We start from the raw sequence: 16342 nt of genomic DNA, 5'->3' as shown, positions 1-16342 counted from the left end.
CAGGTCCGGGCACAGGACAGTCCTTTGAAAACAGATGGCCAGTGTGTCCCCAGAGGGAACTTACGTTACTGCTGGTGGTAGAAATCCTTCCAAAGTGTGTGTATGATTTCTTTTGGACTGAAAGGACACATTCAGAAGGTCTGATGTTTTCATGAGACATTAGTATGTATAAGACAGCTGGTGATGGTGGGGGAGACAGAGCCGGAGGGTGAGAGAATGTACCTAGAAGAATGTTGTCGTTGTTAGGTGCTGTCGAGTCGGTTCCGACTCATAGTGACCCTGTGCACAACAGAACGAAACACTGCCGGGTCCTGCGTCATCCTCAAAATCGTTGTTATGCTTGAGCTCATTGTTGCAGCCACTGTGTCAATCCACCTCATTGAGGGTCTTCCTCTTTTCCGTTGACCCTGTACTCTGCTAAGCATCATGTCCTTCTCCAGGGACTGATCCCTCCTGACAGCATGTCCAAAGTATGTAAGACGCAGTCTCGCCATACTTGCTTCTAAGGAGCATTCTGGTTGTACTTCTTCTAAGACAGATTTGTTCGTTCTTTTGGCAGTCCATGGTATATTCAATATTCTTTACCAACACCACAATTCAAAGGTGTCACCTCTTCTTCGGTCTTCCTTACTCATTGTCCAGCTTTCACATGAATATGATGCGATTGAAAATACCATGGCTTGGGTCAGGTGCACCTTAGTCTTCAGGGTGACATCTTTGCTCTTCCACACTTTGAAGAGGTCCTTTGCAACAGATTTACCCAACGCAATGCATCTTTTGATTTCTTGACTTCTCCTTCCACGGCTGTTGATTGTGGATCCAAGTAAAATGAAATCCTTGACAACTTCAATCTTTTCTCTGTTTATCATGATGTTGCTCATTGGTCCAGTTGTGAGGATTTTTGTTTTCTTTATGTTGAGGTGCAGTCCACACTGATGGCTGTGGTCTTTGATCTTCATTAGTAAGTGCTTCAAGTCCTCTTCACTTTCAGCAAGCAAGGTTGTATCATCTGCATAACGCAGGTTGTTAATGAGTCTTCCTTCAATCCTGATGCCCCATTCTTTTTCATATAGTCCAGCTTCTTGTATTATTTGTTCAGCATACAGATTAAATAGGTATGGTGAAAGAATACAACCCTGATGCACACCTTTCCTGACTTGAAACCAATCTGTATCTCCTTGTTCTGTCCAAACAACTGCCTCTTGATCCATGTAAAGGTTCTTCATGAGCACAATTAAGTGTTCTGGAATTCCTATCATTCACAGTGTTATCCATAGTTTGTTATGATCCACAACGTCGAATGCCTTTGCATAGTCAGTAGAACACAGTAAACATCCTTCTGGTATTCTCTGCTTTCAGCCGGATCCATCTGACATCAGCAATGATATCCCTGATTCCACATCCTCTTCTGAAACCGGCCTGAGTTTCTGGCAGTTCCCTGTCGATATACTGCTGCAGCCGTTTTTGAATGATCTTCAGCAAAATTTTGCTTGCGTGTGATATTAATGATATTGTTCTATAATTTCCACATTTGGTTGGATCACCTTTCTTGGGAATAGGCATAAATATGGATCTCTTCCAATCAGTTGGCCAGGAAGCTGTTTTCCATATTTCTTGGCATAGACGAGTGAGCACCTCCAGTGCTGCATCTGTTTGTTGAAACATCTCAATTGATATTCTTTCAGTTCTGGAGCCTTGTTTTTCGGCAATGCCTTCAGAGCCCCTTGGACTTCTTCCTTCATTACCATCGGTTCTCGATCGTATGCCACCTCTTGAAATGGTTGAACATCGACTAATTCTTTTTCATATAATGACTCTGTATATTCCTTCCATCTTCTTTTGATGCCTCCTGCATCATTTAATATTTTCCCCATGGAATCCTTCACTATTGCAGCTTGAGGCTTGAATTATTTCTTCAGTTCTTTCAGCTTGAGAAATGCCGAGTGTGTTCTTCCCTTTTGGTTTTTCATCTCCAGCTCTTTGCACATGTCCCTAGAAGAATAGGAAATCTCATTGGGCTACACAAACAAAATCAGTTCCCTTTAGGACTAGCAGCGCAAAGGGAGTGGGCAGCACGCTCCAGCAAACAGTAAAACAGGGCATGTATCTACTGCCGATTGCAGGCTTGTGCTTCTGCTAGGGAGAGCCTTGCAGAAGCCCAGTGAGGAGATAGGTGGCAAGGTTTTCTCTCAGAGGAGCTGTCAAAAATGTTCTGATGGGCCATTCCCCTCGAGAGCAGCTTCCTTCTCCCTCACATGGCTCCCCACCTCACCTGCAGCCTCCTATTCCTATTCTTTCCCTCTCTGCTCACCATCCACTCAGTAGCCCGGGCTTCAAGTTACTTAATCCTTTTTGACTGTTTTCTCCCTCACCACTCACATCCTATTGTCCCAAAGTTCTAGAGATTCCATAGTAAGACTAATAATAGAGCTGCCCTGTAGCGAGCTCCTGCCATGCAGGCGCATTGGCAGTGTGCCAAGTCGTTGCCACCCATCGTTTCATTTAATCCTCATTTCCACCCTCCTAGGAATATTCATACTCTCAATTTATGCACAAGGAAACTCAGTTTGCAGAAGTTAAATAGCATACTGAAAGTTCTGAAGCTATTTAGTGGCAGAGCTGGGATTCCAACTTAGGTTTTCCTGGCTCTAAATCATGTCGTTTCTATCTTTTAAAGTCCCCTGTAAGCAAGCAGATATCTTTTTGAAGTTGAACGTCTGAAACGTTATAACTGGTTTTTGCTGTAACTGCCCAAGCTGAGCATGACTTCCTCAGATACACAACTGGTATATAGTTTTGTACGTGGGTCGCATTCTCATTGAAACAGTAGGAAGTATCATTTCAGTCAGTGGGATTCTGTGCTGTGTTAGTTACCAGTGGGGCATACCCTCTGCTTATTGTTCATGCAAACATGCTGAAGGAATTTTGCAGGAAGGCCCCCATCCAGGATATTACTGGAAGACCTGCCTGGTGGAGTTTGTACAAACAGTGTGACCCTGCCAGTAGAGCCAAAACCCCTGTCTTATGCTGGGAGGCTCTCTGACCCCAGCGGAAAAGGCTGCTGTCTTTATCACGCAGCTAAGAAGCTGTTGCAGGGTGGGTCCTGAGCTCCCCATCTGCCTGCTGAGAGGCTCCTGGAAAGACTCTTGCCATGTCCTTAGATCTGTCTACACAAAATAATACATCTGATCATGCTTCCTCTGCCCTATTCAAGACTCTTCAATGGTGTTCCACGTTGTTCTTAGGAACAATCACTAGAACTCTTCATATGACATAGAAGGGCTTGCGTAGTCTTGCCTTGCCGGTCTCTCCAGCCTCCTCATTTGGGATAGTCCTTCACCTCTGTGTTCTGTACTTCAGTCACACTCCTTTTTTTTTCAGTCCCTCAAGAGCAGTGTCCTCCTTTTCACCTGGAAAAAAAATGCCTTTACTTTATACATGCTATTCCTTCTAGATGAAATTATGCTACCCTATCCCTTTCACTCTTATTTAACTTAAATATTACTTAAATATCTCCACATTTAGTTTTTGGAGTCTCATGGAAAACTTGGTCAGAGCCCTTACGTTGCTTATTATTTTCGTAGAGCTGCATATATCATTATAGTACTTATTACAGCTGTAACTTATTAATAAACTGTGTATGTGTTTGTTTAATGCCTGCCTTCCTTGCTATGTTCATACAGTACAGAGCAGTTCCTGTTGTATTTAATGCTATATATCCCTTGCATCTGGCATGGGAACTGGTGCATAATAGATGTGCAGTGAACACTTGTTGAATGAAAGCATAAATTAATTAATTCCTTAGTTGATTAATACATACTGATAAGATAATTTCAGGAGTATATTCTGAGAGCATTTGGATTTTAAAATGTACCTGAAGATTTAAATTACTAGTCAGATCTTAAAAATGCATCTTGCTGAAGCGTCGTAGATCACTTGCCTGTTCATTTTTCTTTCTGAAAACCTTCTTGAATAAACTCTTCATTATTTGAAAGTCCCTCAGGGGTTCCCAAAACATAAACAACAGCATCAACAATGGCAGCTTGTATATTCTGAGTGGTTATTTTCTACCAGACTTTGTACTGGCTACTTTCCATGTATTATCTCAGTTATCACAATACTCTGAAAGGTAGGTAGATGTTGGTTTTTTTTTTTTAAGTCGTATTTCCAGATGAGTAGACCAAGGCTCCAAAACCTTATTTGCTGAAAGTGAAGAGGATTTGAAGAACTTACTGATGCAGATCAAAGACTATAGCTTTCAGTATGGGTTACACCTCAACATAAAGAAAACAAAAATCCTCACAACTGAACCAATGAGCAACATCATGATCAATGGAGAAAAGATTGAAGTTGTCAAGGATTTCGTTTTACTTGGATCCACAATCAGCACCCCTGGAAGCAAAAAAAAAGCAGCAGTCAAGAAATCAAACAACGCATTGCATTAGGCATATCTGCTGCAAAAGACCTCTTTAAAGTGTTAAAAAGCAAAGGACTAAGGTGTGCCTAACCCAAGCCAGTGATGTTTTCAGTCACCTCACACATATGCAAAAGCTGGACAATGAATAAAGAATACTGAAGAAGAATTGATGCCTTTGAATTATGGTATTGGTGAAGAACATCGAATATACCATGGACTGAAAGAAGAATGAACAAATCTGTCCTGGAGCAAGTACAGCCAGAGTGCTCCTTAGAAGCATACTGTCACATACTTTGGACATGTTATTAGTAGAGACCAGTCCCTGGAGAAGGACATCCTGCTTGGTAAAGTAGAGGGTCAGCAAAAAAGAGGAAGACCCTCAATGAGATGGATTGACATAGTGGCTGCAACAATGGCCTGAAGCGTAACAACAATTGTGACAGTGGTGCAGGACCAGGCAGTGTCATTCTGTTGTACATAGGGTCGCTGTGAGTTGGATCCAACTCAACAGCACACAACAGCAGCAATAGACCAAGGCTCAGAGAGTTTAAATAACTTGCTCAAGGTTACCCAGCCAGTAAGTGGCAGACCCAGAAGTGAAGAGGAGTGAGTGGAGCTGAGCTGTGTAGCCTGGGATAGAACACTGCACCGTCCCCTGTCCCCCTTTTCTTGCATCAACTTGTGTAGCTCTCTTTTTATCTATTTTATAAATGGGGCCTCTGCCTTGGTTTTCTTTGAAGCCAGAGTTTTGTGGCTAAAGAAGAATTTGAAAACTCCAGGCCTGCAGAACAAACTTGACCCTGATGCACTCTTTTCCTCCTCATCTTCTTTCACCATGTTTCTGCCAGAAATGCCCTTTCCTGTCTTCTGTAGCTGACTAGTTGCAATGCATCTGTAAGGTATTTTCCAGATCTCAAGGCAGAATGAGTTGTACTTTCTCCATGTTCCTCCCCCACAAGGTCTGTCCCTCTGTCCTAGCAGTAGTCGTACTCTTTCTAAGTAGTGGTCGACAAGTTTGTCTCCATTGCTGGAATGAGCCTCTGGAGAAGTTAGACCAGGCCTACCTCCTTTCTGGAGCTCCTCAGCCTGGTCCAGGAGGCTCAGCCAGTACTTGATGAGTACAGAGTGGGCGCTCAGAACCAACTGGCTGAGTCTGGAAGCCTAAAATACAAACTCTAGCATATACGACAACATCATATGAATACGAGATGGAGACGATCAGATATATTAATCACTGGTTTGGAAAGCAATTAAAATATTTCCATAACATAGTATGTTTCTCTTCTAAAACAGATGTGCCCTTATTGTTTCATGAGGAAGTAATTAAGTATGTTGATTAAAACATTCATAAACGCTATCATTTATTCAAGGCTACTATGTGGTACTCTCTTTATTCGTACTTTACGTGTGTTATGTCTACTATTCCAGTGACTCTGTAAGGTATCTTTATTATTTTCATTTTAGAGGTGAGGAAACAGAGGCTCAGAGAGATTAAGTAGTTTGCCCAAGGTTAGTCAGCTTCTGCGTGATAATGAGAATCAAACAGGTCTGTCTGACGGGAAAACCAGTGCCTTTCCATCATGGTACAGTGTTTCTGGTCCTGTATTTTAGATACCATTCAGTTTAACACCCTGAACCAATAGGCATATACCTTTATTCCTCTCATCCTTTCCTGTGCCCAGCATCCCTTCCTACTCCTCCCTTCTCTCACGCTCACTGAACCCTCCTCCTCATTTCCTTGTAGTATCCTTTTGATTATTGCCTCTGTATTACAACTTGAAACTAATGTTTTTATCATTGTCAGTAATAACTGGACATTATCCTGTATGGATACTTTCAGGTGTTAACAGTATAGTAATGTCGTATTTGTATTGATAAAGACAAAATAATACATTTTATTAAGGCCAAATTACATGTATTATGATTTTGTTTTCTTTAGAGCCTTTTGCTCTTGAGATTTTTTTGAGTCTTGGTTTATATTTAAAATGTACAGGCAGTCCCTGGATTACAAATATCTGACTTATATACAACCTTTAGTTGCAAAAAAAAGCCCCTTAAAGCCTATCATATTAAGAATTTGAGGTACATATAAAGGTTTGTAATAACAAATAGGCACTACTTTGCGACACACATTAGAACATTATCATTACTGTGTTACTATGTTAAAGATGTTTTAGTGCATCTACAAGTTTTTTTTAATGCTTTTTAAGCATAGAAAGGTACGCTATATATTAAGACAAACTTTTTATTAACTTACATTAGATACAAACCGTACACAACTGTTCTGACTTAACATACAAATTTGACTTAAAGACAGATTTACAAACTCGTTTGTAGTCTGGGGACTGCCTGTGTGGTTTATTCCTGCCATTTAAAATGTAAGTGTAACAATGTAGTGAAAACAAAGTTAATTTTTTTTATTTTATTAAAGATTGTCTAAACAGTAGGATACCTGTTTCAAACTATATATGAAATACAAGATTGAAATACTTCAATAAGGTCTTCTTAGAGAAGTTTAAGAGGTTTCTGACAGACTTAGAGTCAGTTTATTTTCTGCTCCTCCTAGTATTTCAGCGGGATTAAGTTTTTTGAATCAGTGGATCAAGTTTTAATTTTCCTGTTCCTTCCTTATACTGACATATGCTTTGGCAGAACAAAAAAGAGACCTAAACATGTCAGCATGATTTTTGTTCAATGAATTAAAAACCATAAAAGTAACAAGATCTGATCCAAATCCCTAAACTCCTGACATGGTGGTTTTGTCCTTTTCAGTCCCAAGATTCATATTACTGACTTTGAAAAGCTTTCTGCTTGGAAGCAGAAGTAATGGCAGCAGTGCGTGATTTATTTGAAATAGATTACAAGGGGTAGGCAGCATGGAGTAGTGGAAAGAGTACAGGCCAGAAATATCTAGGTTTGAATCCCAGTGCTGCTACTCAGGCCTGTAGGCAAGTCACTTAACATCTGTGTGCTTCAATTTTCTTATTGGAAAATAGGGGTATTAGAATCTAATTTGAAGAGTTGCTATGAGGATCTGTGAGGTAGCACACTTAAAGTGCCCACCTAACATAAAAAAGCCAAACCTGTTGCTGTCTAGTCAGTTTCGACTCGTGGAGACCCCATGTGTTACAGAGTAGAACTCTCCCTGTGGTTTTCTTGGCTATAATTGTTATAGAAGATCACCAGGCCTTTCTTCTGTAGCACTGCTGGGTGGGTTTGAACGGCCAACCTTCAGATTAGGAGTAAAGTGCACCACCCAGTGACCTTACCTACCTTACATAGAGGGGTTGATAATGGTAGTAATCAGTATCATTTTTATTTTGAGAATATCTTCAAATAGCTGAATCCAGAAAGATTTATTTATAACATAGCGTCTACTTTGTCTTCAGAGCTTATCCTTTCTCAGAACTAAACTTTTTTTTTTTTCATTACATTAGGGAGAAATATTAGATAGATGCCACTGAATCTTTAATACCACACTGAACATGTATCCAGAGCTTGGGATTGTCCTTAGGCAATAAGAACCAAGGAGATTTGAGGATCAGGAAGCATACACCAGTGATGTTCACTTCAGGACCCAAGGGACAGAGGAATTTTGTTAATTTTTTTTTTTTAAGATCAGTGGTTTTTGAGACAGGGTTGACTTTGTGTAAGATACTGGACTTCTTTGGGCCTCATTTCTTCTGTAAAATGAGGTTAATGATCTTATAACACCCTCATAAGGCTTCCAGCCTCTTATCACTCTCTTCTTTGTTATCCATGCTGCAGCTGCTTTTTCAAATGAAATATGGTATCTTTGCAGCTTAAGCTTTTGTACATGCTCTTTCCTTTGTTTGGAAATCCCTGCAGATTGGTAACTTGCCATTTAAGAATGACAACTTGCACTCATTCTTTAGTTGCTAGTTTGATGTATTAGGATAGGATGGGCTATGTTGCAGTAACAAACAACCCCAAGATCTCAGTGGTTTATAACAACAAAAGTTTATTTCTTTCTCATGCTGCATGATGGGCACTGTTCATTATAGTCATTCTTGGACTCAAGCTGAGAGGAGCTTCATCTCAACTTGTACTGAAGCCAAGGGAAGCAAATGTAGTGGAGCACACACTGGCTTTTAAAGCTTCTGCCCTGAATTGAGTGACACGCATCATTTCTGCTCCATCATTTTACATCCACACCTAACTTACAGAGGGGGGTGGGTATGTACATTCCTGCTATATGCCTGAGAGAATAAGAACCAGAATACTGGTGAACAGACCTAATGACTACCATGTTTAAATATCATTTCTTCAAGGAAGTCTGCCCTTACTCTCACCTCCCCAAACTGAGAATCAGGTGCCCTTCTGTGTTTCTGTGACACCTTGTACTTTCCCGGTTTCCTTACCATAGCACTTCTCATGCTCTGTTGCAGCTGTCTCTTTACTTGTTACTCTCCCCAGCTCAGATCCCTAAGAGAAGGACAAAAGTCTGTCATGCTCATCATAGTACCCTCAGTGCTCAATACTGGTGTTGACATGTAGTATGTACTCAGTTTGTAAATGATGAAGAAAGGAAGGCAGGGCAAATATGCTAGGCTACTATGCTAGGTTGTTGTGATTAAATGTAAAATAGGAATGATAATAACTGCTTCATAGGGTTGTCACAAGGATCAGTATACAAAGTGCCTATCCAGAGTATTTGGTTTATATTAGGCCTTCAGTATTTTTGTTGTTGTTATTATGATAAGGATGTTAACTGTAAACATAACTGCCATGTATTAAGCATTTACGATGTGGCAGACACTATGTTGGGTACTTGATGGAAGTTAACCGGTGCAATGGTTCTCACATGTGATATTGGGATTCATGTTGTGTCTTGGCTTTCGAGGTGATTCACCAGTGGTTTGTGATGATAACCCTGAAGATTCTGAAGTTTGTTAATGACTTGTTTTGGATGATTTAGAGATGATGCTGTTTCAGTAGCATCATCACTCACTTGCATTGCTTTCTTTAGTGGGAGAGAAAGGGGTGGAGTTATAGCTAATAATTGCCTCCTTTCATTTGACCACTTAAGATGTGCTAGGGTCAATGAAAAGCAATTTATGTGCCTCATCTCATTTAATTCTCACATGACCCACACTAAGACAGATGCTGATACAGTCCCCATTATGCAGATGGAAACCCTGAGGCCTGGAGAGAAAGTCAGTTACGCAGCTAGTTAAGTGGCACAGCTAGGATTTGACCCATGCCTACCTAGACTCCCTGGCTTGTGCTTTTACTGGTTCTCCTCAGCTAACGCATAGGAACTGTACTTGACCCTGAGCATGCCCATGGGCACGTTTTAAGAATGCTTAGTTAGTAGATAGAATGATGTTAAATTTCTTGCTAGCAGTTAGTATATAGGATGATTTTATTGAACCTTCTTTTTGTCTTTTATTAGAGTAACCAGGGAGCACAGGGAAATGCTGGTGAAACTGGCCAAACAGAACACCAACAAGGCCAAAGACTCCTTGAGGAAGATTCGTACCAATGCAATGAATAAACTGAAGAAATCAAAGGGCAAGACCTCAGAGGACACCTTAAGGCTCATAGAGAAACAGGTACTCTTGCCAACAAATGGAGTGTTGGTTTATGTACCTGACTTGGTGGGTTGTCTGTACATGTTTGAGTGAGGAAAATTAAAACAGAATACCCCTGTTTCTTTCATTCACATGATCAGCATGGACTGAGTCCCTGCTCTGGACCTAGCCCTGTGCTGGACCGTGGGAATATGGAGGAGGATAAAATGCTTTTGAACTTTTACTATGTGCCAGGCTCTGTGCTGAACACTTAACATTATTTCATTTATCCTTGTTAGTACAAAGCTGTGAGGTAGGTAATGAGGAAACTGAGGCTCAGAGTAACTTGCTCAAAGTAACATAGCTGGTAAATGGTAGAAGTGAGGCCCAAACACAGGCAGACTGATCTCAGAGCCTATACTCTGTGCTGTCCAGTCTGTCGTTGGTTTTCTAGGTACTGACAAGTGAGCACTTAAAAATGTTCTCAGTGTTCCAAGTAGTGGCACTTGGTCAAGTCTTAAAGGAAGTACACCTACTCCTCACTTATTGACTATCTTATTATCTGACATTTCACGTTTACAACAATAGTAAGAAATCTTACTTATCTAACTTTTTTGTGCACTAATGACATACGTCTGGCAGTAACGAACCCTGAGGTGTGAGGTGAGAGTAACTGCAGCGGCATCACTAGGGTTGGTGTCACCCAGTGCGGTAACTCATGGTGTCACCCCTCCCCCCATGGGCCTCCTCCTGTACCAGCCCCATCCTGCTCAGGGGAAGCACCCTAGGCTCCTGGGACTCACCTCCTGGTGGCAAATGCAGGTGCCCAGCTCCTGGTGGCTCATGGCGGCTCCCGGCTCCGGGCAGTGCGGAATGGCGGGTGTGAGCCAGGAGGGCTGGCAACCCATCGGGGAATGGCCTCAGGCTCAGTGCTCCCGTGCAGTCCCAGCCTGGGCCTGCACCTACTACGCTTAGATCCCTCTAGTGCAGCTGACCCAGCCTGCTGGAGAATGGAGGGAGGAGGAGACTAGAGGGAGTAGAAGGAAGGAGGGAGGGGGTGGAGGAGGAATTGGGAGTGAGGGAAGAGAAGGAGGGGAACAAGAGCAAAAAGGAGGAAGGGACTGGAGCAGACCTGCATAACACCCACCGATTTTTGCATAACGACCTGGTTGTTGGAACCTAACCATGCCAATAAGTGAAGAGTGGGTGTACTGCAGAAAATAGTGAGAGACAGGGCAAAGGTAGAACAGCATGTGCAAAGCCATGCTGATGTAAAAGAACATTGTTCAGTTTGATCATCGTGGCTTGAACCTAGGGTGAAACTACGGAATGGACAGAGAAGACAGAATGGCCAGGTCATAGAAGGTCTTGAATACCAGGTTGAGGAGATTGAACTTTAACATGTCCACAGGTTCCCACATTGGCTGTGCATCTGTATCAGTCACCCACAGTAATGCTGCATAACAAACTACCCAAAAACTCAATGATTTGCAACAGTAAGCACTATGTGGTTCAGCTGGGGTTCAGCTGTTCTAGGCTGGGCTTACTGACTTGGCTCCAGGTCTTAGATCAGGTTCAAGTCTGCTGTACATATCCCTCAATATTCTGGAGTCAGCAAGCTTTCCAGGGCATCTTTTCATGGCAATAGCAGATGCCAAGAGAGTAAGCCCAACCACTCAAGAACATTTTTAAGTGCCTGCTTGTGTCATATCTGTTAACATCCCATTGGCCAAACCAAGTCATATCGTCAAGCCCATTATCACCAGGGCAGGGAAGTATGTGTACAGGGAGGTCTGGGGGAGGGAATGAATATGTATTGAATAATAGATAATCTACCAAAGCATTATGATCACCTGGAGAGCGTATAGAAATATTTGGGCCCTACCTCCCAGAGGTTGATTTACTGAATCCAGGATGGGGCCCAAGAATCTGTATTTTTAAAAAGCTCCCCAGCTGATTCTAATACGGTATCAGCCTTGAAAGATTTTTTCAGAGGATTGGGATATCAGACCTGTGTTTATGAAAGATGACAGTGGGTGGGGGGCAAGACTGGAGGCAGAGAGCCCAGGGAAGCTGCTGCAGAAATCCAACCAGGAAATGATCCGAACCTGAGCACTACAGTGGGAATTAAGACAGGAGGATGGATTTACCAGTACTTGTGTATGTGTGTTGTGTGCTGTCAGTCAATTTTCAACTCACAGTGACCCCATTTGACAGAGTAGAACTGCCCCGTAGGGTTTTCTAGGCTGTAATCTTCATGGAAGCAGATCGCCAGGTCTTTCTCTTGAGGAACCACTGGGTGGGTTCGAACTGCCAACATTTTGGTTAGCAACTGAGCGCTTAATCATTGCATCACCAGGGCTCCTACTTAATAGATAGAATTCGTAATGTTTAGCACAATATAAAGGATTTGCCCAAAGCTCTCAGCATTATTTTGGGAAGATTGAACAGGAGCGTGGGCAGGAAGGGGAACGAGAGGGAAAAAATGGGAGGCAAGGAGCAATGTTAAGGGGAACATCTGGAGGAGACCATAGTTGACAAGCTGCTCCCTTTCTCCTAACTGGCACAATCCCCTGGGGGAGAATTTTAGATAGATACCTGGGCCCTGCTCCTGCATTTTGTGATTCAGTAAGTCTGCCTAGGAATGTGTATTTTTAAAAAAGCTCTCTGGGTGATTCCTTAAAAGCAGATATGGAAGGTAATGACCCAGAGGCCTCACAGTTTATACCAGAGTTAGAAAGAGGTTGTTCTGTGCTTGATTCCCAGTGTACTGTGACCTTGGGAAAGTTACTTGACTCCTTAGAGTCTGTTTCTTCTGTAAAAAGGAGTAGGTAATTCCTGCCTGGAAGGGTTGCCCTGGGGATGCTAGAAAGTACCCTTGGAGTGCCTAGCACCTAGATCCTCAAAGCTCTTTTTTTGTCTTCTTTCTGTTTTCCTCTTTCCCTGGATTATCTAAAAAAGGAGGTTGATAGACTAGGCTGACCTTTTCTGAGCCCCACCTGGGCCAGCTCCTTGTTTGCCTCCCAGGGTATTCCATCTCAGTTGACACTTTGCCTTTGCCTTGCTTCCAGATGGTAAGCCTGCAGACTTCCAGGGCCTGCCAGGCACTCTTCACTCAGCAAGGTAGGATGTCTGCTTCAGGGGCTAGAGCCCACCAATCATTGAAAAAGGATAAGCCAGAGGACCCCTGCATAACCTGCATTCATGATAGAACTCTTGAAAAGACCTTGCTAAATGCCTTCACTCCTTAGCACTGGCTTTTCACCATCCTCTTCAAATTAAATTTTTTTTCTTTAGTGCCTCTTACTGTTGATTATTATTATTTTTCAAAATGAAAATAGCTTTATTATTTTTTCCTGATTAAAAAAAAAAATACATGTCTACTGTAAATTTTTTAAAAAATGAAGAAAGTAGTAACCACTTGAAATCTCACCACCCAGAGATAAGCACTGTTAAACTTTTAGTACATAGCCTTCCAGTTATCTCTCTAAGCGTCTATTATAAAAGAAAATTATTATATTACATGATATTCTATGGATATCTTTCCAGACAATAATCTTTATTATTTAAAATATTACCGTTTAAATGTTAGTTTTTACTATTATTTTTGATAACTTCATTTACAGTCATACACTTAAGAGTTGGAGTAAGAAAATTTTCAAGAGAGCCTAGTATACACTTGATTTTTGTTTTGTTTTTTTATTTTTCCCCAACAGAAAGGACTGATTCGGTGTAGTGTTTTTATTTACTTGTTTTTTAAAAATAGGTCAGTGACTGACTCATCAGTTTTTAAAAATGTATTTGTTTGTTCCTGATTATCAAAGTAATGAATGCTCATTGTAGGAAATGTAGAGAGTACAGAAGAATATTCTTTTTAAACGGGGAAAATTCACCACATAATCCCACATCTCAGAAGCAACTGCTCTCAACATTTTGTGGTATTTCTTCTTCCTTTTGTTATTTTTTAACTACATAGTTTTTAACATGGTTCAGGACATACAGTTTATATACAATTTTGTGTCCAGTTTTTCATTTCCTGTTTAGCATTAAAACCATTAGCATTGTCTTGTGTCTTTAAAAACTCTTTGTAAACAGCCATTCCTGATGGCTGCTAAATAGTCCGTTTTGTGGTTATCCCATAAATTGCTTTCATAAGCCCCCTTCTTGGACGTTTAGTTTGTTTAAATTTTTTTGTTATTATAAACAAGGTTGCAGCAAATATCTCTGTACATAAATCTTTCTTGAGATGATTTCTTTACGTGGGTGTCCCAAGTGTGGAATTACTGCACAGAGGAAATGCATATTTTTAAGGTACTTGGTACATACTGCCTAAATCACTTACAGAGTTTCTAGAATATGTATACTTTAAAAAAAATTTGCCTTTCTTAACGAATTTGTGCCTGGAATTTTTAATGTGAGCTTAAAATGTTGCTTATCTTGGAAGTATTGCTTTTACGTCCACATTCCACAGAAAAGTTTAATTTATTCTTTGTGTAAATCCATACAACCTTCCAGAGGATAATATGTCAGTATATACTAAAAGCCATACATTTCTGATTCAGTGACTTAGGAATTTATTCAAAAGAAATTGTAAAGCATCTTTTCTACAGGGATTTTTTTGATGTATTCTTTTTAATAATAGAAAACTGGGAACTAAATTTCTAACAGTGGGAAAATTGTTTTATATCTGTTCACTGGAATTTATAGATAGAGAGTTAATTAAAATATTTTACAGATATCATAAAATTATTTTTATATTTATATTTTAAAAGGTAGGTTACAAAACAGTATTATAATATGATTCCATTTTTATAAAGAAAATTTATATGTATATAAAAAGATTGGTAGCTTTTGCACATCAAAATATTCACGGTGTCATTCCAGGTGATGGGATTATGACCAATTTTAGTTTTCTTTTTTAAAATTTTCCAAAATTATTTTGGGTTCAGACTTTTTAAAACTTTATTATAAAAAATGTTTCATCTTTGGTGTGTAAGAATGAAAGGATTCAGTTGTGGGTTCCATCCCTGCAGACATGTCAGACCTCCACCCCTCTCACTCCTGGCCCCAAACTGCCCAACCCCCAGCCCAGGGCAGCTTTGCTGAAGAAGGACCAGGGTCTTCCCACTCAAGTTTCTGACATCTGCCAGCCTGCTGTCTCACCTTAACTTTATTTTGCCATAAACGGGTCTGCTGAACATTAAAGCACTTGGCAGAAACCAGTGGTGACTCTGGCCAAGATCCTTTCACTGCCACCCTTCTCTGAGAAACAGAGTGCTCTGAAATGAGAGAAGCAGAGCGCTAGTGGAGCTGAGGGAGGAATGGGCTTTCGGTAAACTAGGCAGGGAGGCTGGGCTGTGTGAGGCAGTTGTATGGGAGCAGCACCCAGTGGCATCATGGCTGTTCTGAGCCAGGCCTCAGGAAGGATGACTTGTACCCAGACCTGCCCCAAGAGTGTACTGTGTGCTCCTGCCATCCCCCTTCTCTGCCCCTGCCTTTCATTTTTCTGGACTTGTAAGGAGCAAATGTGATGATGATGATGACGATGATATGTTGATGGTTATAATTTTTTCTTTTTAAATTTTATTGTGTTTTAGGTGAAAGTTTACAGTGCAAATTAGTATCTCATTCAAAATTTATATACAAATCGTTTTGTTACTTTGGTTGCAATCCCGGTGATGTGTCTGCACTCTTCCCCTTTCCCTTTCCACCCTGGGTTCTCTGTGTCCATGTGTCCAGTTTTCCTGTCTCTTCCTTCCTTCTCGTCTTTGCTTTTGGGCAGGTATTGCCTATTTGGTCTTGTATACTTGATTGAACTAAGAAGCGCATTCCTCAAGTGTGTCACTGTTTGTTTTATACACACACACACAAAAAAAAGCCATAGCAACCTATAGGACAGAGTAGAACTGCCCCATAGAGTTTCCAAGGAGCGCCTGGCGGATTTGAACTGCCAACCCTTTGGTTAGCAGCTGTAGTACTTAACTACTGTGCCACCAGGGCTTCCGTTTGTTTTATAGGTCTGTCTGATTTGGCTGAAAGGTGGACTTCGGGAGTGGCTTCAGTTCTGAGTTAGCAGGGTTTCTTCAGTGTCTGTCAGACCAGTAAGACTGGTCTTTTTTTGTGAATTTGAAATTTTGTTCTACATTTTACTCCTGCTCTGTCGGGGACCCTCTATTGTGATCCCTGTTGGAGCGATAAGTAGTGGTAGCCAGGCACCATCTAATTCTTCTGGGCTCAGGCTGGTGGAGGCCGAGGTTCTTGTGATCCATCAGTCCTTTGGACTAGTAATTTCCTTGTGTCTTTGGTTTTCTCCATTCTTCTTTGCTCTGGACATGATGGAACCAGTAGATGTAGTTTAGATGGCTCCTTGTCTTAAAAGCTTAAGACCTCA

The 16342-nt window shown here is 41.2% G+C and overlaps 1 protein-coding gene across 6 annotated transcripts in view; it reads left to right on the top strand.

Annotated features, from left to right (window-relative positions):
• Positions 1-16342, top strand: part of MRRF (mitochondrial ribosome recycling factor) — a 76149-nt gene that overhangs the window by 45411 nt on the left and 14396 nt on the right. For all 6 annotated transcript variants that reach the window (XR_775611.3, XM_023544965.2, XM_023544968.2 and 3 more), the window contains one exon: positions 9834-9993. Coding sequence is in view for 5 of the 6 variants with exons in the window: in XM_023544965.2 (XP_023400733.1) it covers positions 9834-9993 (160 nt within the window). In the remaining variant the exon portion in view is untranslated. The remainder of the gene's footprint in view (positions 1-9833; positions 9994-16342) is intronic.

This window comes from Loxodonta africana, chromosome 9, assembly GCF_030014295.1.
Source record: "Loxodonta africana isolate mLoxAfr1 chromosome 9, mLoxAfr1.hap2, whole genome shotgun sequence".
NCBI lineage: Eukaryota > Metazoa > Chordata > Mammalia > Proboscidea > Elephantidae > Loxodonta > Loxodonta africana.
This window is presented reverse-complemented; position numbering and strand designations above follow the sequence as displayed.